The 11231-nt window shown below is 53.8% G+C and overlaps 1 protein-coding gene across 1 annotated transcript in view; it reads right to left on the bottom strand.

The window, feature by feature from the left end:
• Nucleotides 1-4915: 4915 nt before the first annotated feature.
• The window catches only part of SLC6A17 (solute carrier family 6 (neutral amino acid transporter), member 17), a 10188-nt gene continuing 3872 nt past the window's right edge, over nt 4916-11231 (bottom strand). Inside the window, exons 4-11 of the mRNA XM_010018792.1 lie at nt 10403-10596; nt 9672-9782; nt 8456-8697; nt 7627-7819; nt 6976-7168; nt 6627-6786; nt 5924-6086; nt 4916-5284 (exon numbers count right to left, since the gene is read on the bottom strand). Coding sequence (XP_010017094.1) covers nt 4916-5284; nt 5924-6086; nt 6627-6786; nt 6976-7168; nt 7627-7819; nt 8456-8697; nt 9672-9782; nt 10403-10596 — 1625 coding nt within the window. The remainder of the gene's footprint in view (nt 5285-5923; nt 6087-6626; nt 6787-6975; nt 7169-7626; nt 7820-8455; nt 8698-9671; nt 9783-10402; nt 10597-11231) is intronic.

Raw genomic sequence — 11231 nt, 5'->3', positions numbered from 1 at the left:
TTACATTGGGCTCGCTCCTCACTTTCCCACCTAAAAGTCCAATTGTATGCTTCTTCGACCATGCCCGCTCAAGGCCGGGCCGAGCCCGTCGCATTAAGCGCGAATGTCCGGCTCCTAATCCCACAGCCGAAGAGCCAGGAGACAAAGGTGCTTCTGAGCCTCTTTAGCACATGCAGAGCTCTGCAATTGTGCCTCTGGTGTTGGACTCTCTCCTCGCTTTCCGACCTAAAAGTCCAACTATATGGTTCTTCGACCACGCCCTCTCGAGGCTGGGCCAAGCCCGTCGCATTGAGCACGAATGTCCGGCTCCTAATCCCACAGCCGAAGAGCCAGGAAACAAAAATGCATTTGGGCCTCTTTACCACATGGAGAGCTCCACAACGGTGCCACTTGCTTTGGTCTTGCTCCTTGCATTCCAACCTGAAAGTCCAACTGTATGCTTCTTCAACCGTGCCCGCTCCAGGCTGGGCCGAACCCGTCGCATTGAATACAAACGTCCAGATTCTGCTCCCACAGCCGAAGAACCAGGAGAGAAAACTGCTGCTGAGCCTCTGTAGCACATGGAGAGCTCCGCAAGGGTGCCACTTGCATTGGGCTTTCTCCTCGCATTCCCACCGAAAAGTCCAATTGTATGCTTCTTCGACCATGCCCGCTCAAGGCTGGGCCGAGCCCATCGCATTGAGCACGAACGTCCAGCACCTGCTCCCACAGCCGAAGAGCCAGGAGACAAGTTGCTGCTGAGCTCCTTTAGCACATGGAGAGCTCCGCAACTGTGCCACTTGCATTGGGTTCGTTCCTCGCTTTCCCACCTAAATGTCCAATTGTATGCTTTTTGACCATGCCCACCCCAGGCTGGGTTGAGCCCGTCGCATTGAGCACGAACGTCCAGCTCCTGCTTGACAGAGAAGAGACGTGGTGAGACTAGTTTTGGTAAGAAGAGACTTTAATCAGACTCCATTACATCTTTTACAGGGTTCTCTCCACTGCTGAGGAGTCGGGCCGGCATGGCACGCGTGGTAAATACACCGGCTACGAGGATACATGGGACAAGTTACTACAAGATCTGTGCTTTTACCTGTACAGGAGGGTTTCACCAGCGTTGTGCTTGCCCACAGGGGAGGTGGCCGCATCCTGCATGATGCCATGTGTCCCCTCTCCCCATCCACCAAGGCCATCGGCTCTGCTGGGTGAGACCCCTGCTCAGGGCAGGATGGGGCACAGGGGAAGGTAGTGAGGGTTGCTCTATGGAGGGGTTTAATACGATCTACCAGGGTCGGGGTGGAGGCCAGGAGGTGAAGCAGGGGCTGTTTTGGAGGGGAAAGAGCCAAGGGACACCAGGGATGGTGCCAAATAGCAGAGTACAACCATCTCCAGCCATCCCCATCAGGGTCCAGCGCAGATCCAGCCCCACCAGAGCATCACCAGCAAATCCCAATGCTCTGGATGGAGCATCCCAGATCCAGCCCTGTGGGGACTGCATGCATCCCCAGACCCACAGCACTACCAGCACCAGCCATCCCCTCTCCAGACCCACTGAACCCCTCCCCAGCTCTGTCCCCAGAGAGGGGACAGTGGTTTGACCCCTCCTGATCTACCCAGCTCCTCCTTGTCCTCCACCATCCTGCTCCGAGCAGCAGGATCCAGGCTGGGAACCAAGCAGGGACCTGACGTGGGGGGACAGGAATATCAGCAGTGGTTCCCTCTCCTTCTACCACTGCCTGGAGGAGAACTGAAAAGTGCCTGTGCTCACAAGTAGCAGCGATTCCCTGTGCCTCTGTGGGGAAAAAGAGGGGAAAAAGTGATTTCTAGGGCTAAAAGCTACCGGGGTCAGCCCGTTCTGCAGCTCAGGACCCCGAGGAGGTGTGTGGAGGGAGAACCTGCCCCGATGAGCAGGAGAAACCCCCCTCCCAAGCTCCAAAAGTGACCGAGGACAGCAAGAAAGTGAATCCCAAACAAACCCATCCACACGGACACACACACACGGCATCTACGGACCAACACGCGCACGCTCACACGGCAACGACACGGATCATTTCCATTTGTAACACACACATCCCAACCCAACACCCCGTGTCCAACACCAAGCAAATGCCACAAAGGAATACAGTATTGCCATGGATAAAAAGGAAGGTGTCATCCCTCCTCCTCCTCCTCTCTGCTGTATGCCCCAGGGCTGATGGATGCCCTGGGCTAAGGGGGGGAAGGAAGAGTCACCCAGCACACATGAGAAATCAAAAGGTAGAAATAGGTCCCAATATACAATGAGAATTGATCTGTACAGCACTGGGACTGGAAATAGGTCATGGGCCACTTTGGGATATGTTTTGTCATTTAACAGCATTTACAGTAACATTTACAGAATAAATATACAATAGAAATAGAGACTCTCTACATTATGATTCCATCTCCTCTCTCTGTCTCTACTTTATGTATCTATATAACAGAGCTTTTGTTGTTACCTTCTTATTGACTTTGCCTCTTACTGATGCTGCAAGAAGAGGGGAGGAAAGCGAACGCCTTCCTGGCTGGTTTGGGAATGGTGATGGGAGAAGAGATGGAAGGCTGGATCCTTCCTCCCAGGGTTTGAGGAGTATCACGCCATGGGAGTGGATGGGACTAAGCCCTTTGGTGTCCTGCTCCGTGAACTCCATGGGAGCTGCGGTAGGAATCCAGCCCCGGGCTTAGGGGTATTGGGAAGGTGATGTTGGGCAATGATTTGGCTCATCCTCTGTCTTGCTGGTTGGGTGGAGGAAAGTGGGGACAGAGGGAGAAGTAAGAGGTGGGAGAGAACATCTTGCCTGATGATGGGGAAAAGCCACAGGGTTTGTGCTTCTCCCACCCAGCGACAATGTTTGATGTCCCTTTGCATGGGCAGGGGAAGGAGAAAGACAGCAAAGGGGATGGTGAAGGGGGGACCACTGCAGGAGAGACCACACAGGGCTGGCACTTCTCAGAGCCATCAAAGACTGAGCTGCTTTGATTCAGGCCATGCCTCCATTTTCCCCCTGGGAAAATGGTTAATGAAGGGCCTGAGCTAATTGTCCAGGAAGAGCCTTCAGGTCACCAGGCAAGCCCACGGAGAAGGACTATAAAGGATCACAACCCACAAGAGAAATGTCATTGTGGGGACCTCCTGGCCTCAAGGATGGTAAGAGAAGGTGCTTTCTGACTTCACCTCCCAGTCGATAGGAGAATCACGGTGGAATAAAGCCCATTGACAGGAAAGCAGAGGAGTAAAGGGCTCATGGGCAAGCACCCACAAACCTGCCCTTCAGACTGGCTTGAAATACCATCATTCATGATCTAAGCCCAGCAGAACCAAGGATGAGGAGTTCCCTCAGCTTTTGGAGGCCATGGCAACATGCTGAGAGGAGAGAGAGGGCAAACAAGCTGCTGCTCTCCTGTCCACTTTGGGAAAGGAGGAAGATGCCATCTAACACTGGGATCCTTGACAGCAATGCTTGGCTACATGTAGGATTCAGGGAAATGACCCTCAGGTGCAGTGGGAGAGACTCGGAGCTGGGAGACCTCAACCTTCCCTAGACAGCCTGAGGAAAGCCAGCATAGGGTCCCATCAGTCTGGTCCCCATATAATGGGGGTGGGGATGATAGAAGCCCCTGGGCTCTAGCAAGGGCTCACCAGCCTGGATCAAGAGCTAGCGAGGACACCAGGACCTGGCACTGACTCCCAATAACTGCTGCTCAGCAGATGCCTGCTGCCCCCAAGAGCTGGTTACCCCCATCCGAAGGCTAGTGGGCTCCTGTGGAGGTGCAACAGGAGATATTACAGACCTCCTGGCTTGAAGCTATGAGAAATGAGGACATGTGTCCAGAGCTAATCACTGCCCGGGCCACTGCAGCTGGTGGGTGCAAGGGAGGTAAGTCAGGAGGTGGTTTCCTGAGAGCTAAACCAGGCCTGTGGTAGGGCTGGATGCCCCACAGCTTCTCTGCTTGTCCCTCTGGGACATGTAAAGAGTGTGGCAAGAGGAGACGCTCACCATGCCAGGGGTTTGGGTTAGCAGAGCATCCCACACATCAGGACTAACTCCAGGAGAACGCTCCTGACCCCCATCATGGGAACCCCATCCAGAGCCCACACACGCTCACTCATCTAAATCGCCCTCACTTCGAGGTCCTTCTGCCACTCAGCACAATAACTACCCAACCATGGAGCACGTCGACCACATCACCCCATGGATGTGACATCTCCATGTCGCACAACAACCCCCAGACACTGTCCCCATGCTGGTGGTGACACAACAGATACCAAGGATCCACCATCCACTGCCTCACACATTGCAATATCTCAGCCAGCCCTGTGTTGCTCCCTGGCAACCCTGGTCAAAATGTGGGGTTTATTTAGGTGTGTCCACAGCTATAAAAACCTACAGGAGATACAACAACAACAACGATGGTGACAACAACAGCACCTTTTTGTGCTCTGAACATCGATGGGTAATTGTGCTCGTTGGAATAAGGCCATGACTCCTCCCAGCTAAAGGACAACAGAGTGGGAGGGAAGAGCGCTGGGTGACAGGAGGAAGCATGGTGGCTTCCCACCTGCCTCCAGGTCCTTTTTCCAACCATCAGCTGCTTAGAAAAGAGATTCTTTGCTTCAGGTTTGAGCTGCATTGAGAACAACTCTTGGAAAGGTATCGCAGCATCTCTTGTTCCTCCTCCCTTCCCCAAAGGCTCGGGGGCATCCTGCCTTTCCACCCGGGGTTGTTGGAGGAGTCCTGCCCCTCCCGCAATCCCTCCTTCCCAATGTCATCCTAGAAATGGCTGCTTTTGGTTACGATTTTAAGAGGAGTTTCTTCTTCATCTTCCTTAGTAAGTAATTTTCCTGTTGCCTGGACAGCCAGGATCCACTCCCCAGTGACCTCCTCTCCTGGTGGGGGTGGTCCTCAGGCAACCATCACAGTTCGGATTCTGGGGTGCTGGCCAGTAGGTACCCGCTCCCGTATCGTCCGTTGGGGGCATTGCTCATTTCCATGGGGGAATTGCTCCCAGGACCCAAGTAGGAACGGTGTGTGGGCATGGGGGACGGGGTCTCGCTGGGCACTTTGCTCAGGATGAAGCGGGTCTCATCATTGTCTTCCAAATTGGAGATGTCCTTCATCATCCGGCCCTTCTTATAGGTGACAGAGAGGGCGTTGGAGCCGTCTGACACAAGGTGGAACTGCCGGAGGATGAAGACCAGGGGCAGAGGGAGGGATGCCAGGATGATCAGAGAGATGAGGATGGCCATGGCCCAGGTTGGGTAGAAAAGGAACTTCTCTGCAGCCTGGAAGAGGCAAACACCAGTGTCAAGGGGCTGTTACAGCAAAGGTGATACACACCAGGTAGAACATCCCTAGACAATTCCTGCTGCCTCTTGCCACAGTTCATCCTCAGGGGCACCCCATGAAGCTGTCAGAAGGTGGGTTCAAATTAAGGGAAAGGCCATGGTCCTGCACACAGCGTGTAGCTGTGGAAGCCAGCCAAAAACCAAGCTCACACGTCAGCTTGTGGTCAGAGCTGGCTGGGGGCTTCAGGGCAATGTGGACAAACCTGATGGCTTGCAGAGGATGAGTGGCCACAGGCAGGATGTCTCCCAGCAGGAGAGGAGAGGAGAAATGAGCAAAGCAGTGAAATTCCTACTATGAGGGTGCTGAGGCGCTGGCACAGGGTGCCCAGAGAAGCTGTGGCTGCCCCATCCCTGGCAGTGTTCAAGGCCAGGTTGGACACAGGGGCTTGGAGCAACCTGCTCTAGTGGAAGGTGTCCCTGCCCATGGCAGGCGGTTGGAATTGGATGATCTGAAGGTCCTTTCCAACCCAAACTGTTCTATGATTCTATGAGCAGGGTGCTCTGCAGCTCTCAGCTGCCCCCTGCTCAGCCTGGACCAGAGCTGGAGGTGGTGGTGGGGAAGGGATCTATGCTCACCTCCTCTTTGATCCATGCACTGTAGCCCGGGGGACTGACTCCCAGCTGAATGATGCTGGCGGTCATGAGCACGGCCATGCAGATGGGAGAGACATACTTCCAGGTGTAGTAGTAGAACTGGTAGGGCCTGAAACCCAGCATTTCTGTCAGCTCCTGCATGAATCTGCCAAGAAGAAGAGATGAAACTGTGCCATTCCCCACCTCCAAGTGAGAAACTCCCTTCCAGGAGCCCCTATTGTAAATTAGGCTCAAGGTAGAGCCTGAAGAACTCAGCTGATTCAGACAAGCATCCCAGTGTCCATCAAGCCCGCAAGATTGGTTGGAAAACTCCTAAGGAAAAGGCCTTTTTGAAAATTAGCCAGAACCCCCTTTGCTCTTCTCAGCTTATGGACAGGCACTGAAGGGAACAAGGTCTCCTTCCAGAAGAATCTGGAAACCTCGTATAAAAGGGTAATTGCAAGTGATAAAGAACTACAACCAACAGTAGATACCCAGTAGAAGGACTTGCTCCTGGGGCTGGGCTACACTTAGGGCAGGTCAGGAGGATCAAGGTGAACCAAATTCCTTCCTATAAGGTAGCTTCTCCTGGAGCATTTGCTCCATCAGAGCTGGCCTCTTGGGGGAGAAGTCATATGGAAAAGAGCTGGTTTTTAAAGCCAGGAGTTACAGCACAGTCCTTACTCTTGTTGTGCAAGTGTCTTACTTCTTGGTGCCATAAATCCAGGCCACGGCGATGTTCTCCAGGATGACCACGACTGTCAGTGGCAGCGTGGCCGAGTAATCATCAAACATGGTGACAAAGTAATTCCCAGAGCGCTGCACAAAGATCAGTCCCACCACGAAGGCGAAGATGCAGGAGCCAACTGTGGGAAGCAACGAGGCATGGTCAGAGCACCCCAAGGAGAGCCAAGGCCTCCACCACAAGGTCCATCCTCTGCATTAGCAGGGTCCAGTTATATGTCCATTATGTCCACACTCCCCTGGAGTGACTGTCCAGGACAACAGGGACCCTCCACCCTTTCCCCAGGAGCTTGCAGGAGAAAAGACCTCACCTGTGAACACTTCCTTCCGCACCTTGAAGGTGTCGATGATGGGCGTAGTGATGCCTGACATGGTCCCAATCATGCTGCCCAACCCCAGGTTTATCAGCATCAGGAAGAACATGACGGACCAAAACGGTGAGGCTGGGAAGTGGGTCATGGCTTCTGTGAAGGCAATAAAGGCCAGGCCAGTTCCTTGCACCGACTGTTTGGGGGGAGAGAGGACCAAAAGATGAGAAGCAACATGTCAGGGTCAGCCTGCAAGCCCCTGCATGCCTCACTGAACCACTCTTTGGCTGGACAGGGTGCTAGGACATCTAGTCTAGATCATGCTTTGCCTAGAAAGGTTGGACCAGGTGATCCTTGAGGTCCTTCCAACCTGGCATTCTAGGATTCTTCAAGGAAAGAAAAACCCAGTCTGGATACGAGCTTGGAAGCCGTGATGACCCCACTAAGGCTTGCCATGGACAGTGCTTCTCCCCAACCCAGGAAGGACCACTGTGGGCTGGGAAAGACCACAGGGAATCCCCATCCCTGAAGGGCCTCTAAAATTACTTTTTCCCAATCCATGTGCCAGGAGTGACACAAGTAGAGCAGCTCCTACCAGGGAGAGCCAATGGGGAAGGTGACGTCCTGGTCCTACTAGGGAGTGCCACCAGGTACCTTGTTGAGCTCATCCTCCAACAGGCAGGGGTCCAAGCCCAGTTCTTTGAAGTGCGCCTCTTTGACAGTCATGATCACCCTGTACATCTCGTTGTAGTCTTTGGCTGTGAGGTGGGAGAAGTTCACATGGGGTGGGATGAGGTCGTGGCTCAGCACGTTGGTGTTCAGGTAGCCCAAGATCTTCTCAGCATTCCTAAGGAAGAGAGGAGCCTGGTCACCAGGCACGTCCCCTTTCTTCCAGTGTAGAGGATGTGGCCTGGATCGTGTAACCCACATCTTGGTCAGAAGAACTCTTTTGTAAGTTATCACTGCCTTAGGCCATATGACAGAGGATGCAGATGGGAGCCCACCAGGGAATGAGTTCCCTGCACCTCCTTCTCAGGTTTATCTCCTGCTCTGGGACCCCACTGCATGGCCCAGACGTCTTATGGGTGCAGCTCAGTGTCTAAAGATAACACAGGGTGCACAAATTCACCTTCCTCCAGCTGCTTCTAGGGTACAGCTCAGCAGGTCCCTTCACCTTGCAGACAAGGGAACCCTACGATGTGCAGGAACTGGAGGAAAGGCAAGTGATGTGACCAGACATGTTGGATTTACCCTCAATGTGCAGAGTAAGAGCCCATTTTAGGGCTGGATTTTAGGTTGGAGGAGCTGCATACCCAACTCTGGAGCTACCACCTCTGGAGATCCAAGTCTTGACCACCAGGAACTTGGGTTCACCAAAACACAGCATCACCCAGCTCCAGAGCACTTGCCGTATTGCCTCCAGACCCACCATCACCACTAGAAAAGACCTGCCCACCCCAAACAGAAAACCAGCAAATCTTACTCCACCACACATTTCTCATTCATGATGTTGGCCTTGAAGCCCAGCACAGCAAACACGACCAGGGTGGCCAGGACGGATGTGAAGAAGTTGATGAAGGAGACAAGGGTGGCATCAAAGTGGCAGTTGTTGTCTTGTTTGTTGTAGCTGGAGAAGGCGATGACTCCCCCAAAGCCCAGCCCCAAGGCAAAGAAAACCTGTGTAGCTGCCTCCCGCCAAACCTGGGGGTCCAGCATCTTGTCCAGCTTGGAAGGAAGACATAGGAAGAAGTTGTTAGGTGGTTTGGTGGCCCCACAACTCATCCCAGTGGAGCCAGAGCTGAACTAAAAGGTTGGTTTGGGAGCAGCCATGGGCATGGTTTGATCTACCACGTTCAGGTCTTGCGTTACCCAGCTCTCATAGGTCCTTCTTCTTCTCACAGAGGGGGAAACTGAGGCATGGAGATAGGCAGGGAAAGGTTTGATCTGACCATGTCCCTGGGTGCTCCATCTGCCCCAGAGCCCAAGCTGGATGTCCAACCTTCCAGTGCAAAGCCCTACAGCTTCCCAATGGAGCACCCAGCAGCCCTGGGGAGCTGGTGTCCCTGTCCCCCCATCTAAGGGCGCCACATGTCACCTAGGGATGGTTCTCCATCCTCCCCTGGCCATCTCCTGCCTCCAGAGCAGGGACCACTTGAAATCAAACATCTTGGCTGCTGGGTTTGTTAACCTCCGAGACCAAATCCTCCCTCTCCTGTGAGCCAGAGCTGGAAGCTGCTGAGCATCATTCACCACGAGATCATCATTAATACCTTCTAAGAGGCTCTAACACCAGCTGAGATCATTCATCTGCATCTCTGCTTAATTTATTAATTAGCTTTTTAATGAATGGATGATGCCACCAACAGAGAGTTTGCTGCCAGCCAGCATCTTCCCATGAAGTGTTTAATATACCACCTTGGGCCACCCCTGTGTCCTCACCCTGGCATCTGGGTACCTAAAAGTGACAGGAGTGATGCTGAGGTTCAAAGCAGCCCCAGGGTGGTGAGTTCATGAGGCTCTTGGCTGTTGTGGCCATATCCTGTGTTTAGGGTGCTGCTGGCACATCCTGATGCCATATCAGCATCTCTGACATAGTTTGGGGTTGGTACTCTGGGTTTTGGGGAGGAAATAGGGAAAATAAGCTGTGACCTGCCAGGAGGAGAACCTGCTTAGAGTCTGCTGGGCTTGGAGGCTCTCACCTTGGGTGTGAACATGTGCATGATCCCATCCACCGCCCCACGCAGCAGAAGGCCCCGCACCAAGAAGCAAACCAGCACCACGTAGGGGAAGAGTGAGCTGAAGTACATCACCTGCAGCAAGAGGGATGCAACGTGGGCATGATCTCATTGACTGAGCTCAGCCACCTCCCGTTCAACCCAAGGACAGCACAACAGGGTTTACCCTCCCCAAAAGGAGGTCTGCTCCTCTGGCAGTGCAGGGTTAAGCTGTGGAACTCCTTGGTGCAGGATGTTACCAGGGCAGTGTTACCAGAGCTCTGCACCTCTGCAGGCCAACAGCTCCTCCCTGCCCTGCTTCTCCTACACAGAGACCTGGTGCTCCTGATGCAAAGAAGGGCTCAGCTTTCACCCCTCCATCCTAGAAGCACCCATCTTGGCGTTCATCAAGGAATCAGACAGTTGATGGCCTCCCAGTGCAGGGGCTGGGCTGGTGACTTGGCTACCCTGATGTAGCCAAGCCCCTGGCCATGGCTGGAAGTGTCAGTTGGATTAAGCCTCCTCCCTTACATCCTCTTTTGATCTTGTTCTGGATCCTCCCAGAAATAGCCCCAACTCTGGAATAGGTGGGAGCATCCCAGGGGACACAGCATTTGTCCAGCTACTAATATCAGGGCAGGAGACTGAGATCCAGGCAGGAGGTTTCTGCCTTGAGGACAGACCCCAGCCAGGCTCAGGTGGCCACCGACACCCACCTTCCCTGAGGACTGGATGCCTTTGATCATGGCCAAGCCAACAAGGCTCCAGGCCACCAGCAGGCACAGGGTCATCTTCCAGTTGAGCCCCCCACTCTCCGAGATGGAGTTGGAGATGTCCAGGGTCTCCCGGTACCAGAAGTAGGTGGTGGCCGAGCTCCTCTCGCATTCGGTCTCCACAACTGCAACAGAGCAGAGGCAGGAGAACGTGAGGGGGCTGGGGGAGAGCCACCACCATCTCTTAGGGGATGAACATCAACTAATGTCAAAGACCTGCTGGAGCTGGCCGGAGAAGGCAGGTACCCTGAGAACTGAGGGACAGGAATTCATGGGGCTCATTGTTAGCAGGAAAAAGAAGAGAAGGGCCATAAAGCCATTATGAGGTGAAAATGGGATGTTAAATACAGGGAGAGACATTTGCATGTGCTATAAAACCTCCCAGAGTGTCCCAAGGAGGTGCTCAGACACTATTAAACACCATTAGCTCCATCAGCATCTCGGTCAGGCTCTGACGGAGCACCCAGGTGAGACCTGCCCTGCTCTTGCTGCCTCCCTCCATGATCCTGGGTCAGATCCCATCTCCAAGCTCTGAGGCAGCCTGGAGACCCAGGCTCTGAATCCCCAGACTAATCAAAGCCCATCAGTGGGGACAGACCCCAAACTCTGGGAAAGACTCATCCAAATGGTCAAGGCAGCTGGACCAGAGAGGACCCAATGTCCCGGGGACATCTCAACCTCCAGTGTCCCCAACCTGTGACTTATATTGGGTGCCCCCAGTGTCCCACAGCCCCCTTCCCTGGGAACTGCTCCTCCTATGCCAGCCACCCCT

The sequence above is a fragment of the Nestor notabilis genome, unplaced genomic scaffold (genome assembly GCF_000696875.1).
Source record: "Nestor notabilis isolate BGI_N333 unplaced genomic scaffold, ASM69687v1 scaffold17477, whole genome shotgun sequence".
NCBI lineage: Eukaryota > Metazoa > Chordata > Aves > Psittaciformes > Psittacidae > Nestor > Nestor notabilis.
Note: the sequence above shows the minus strand (reverse complement) of the source record. Positions and strands in the feature narration are given on the sequence as shown.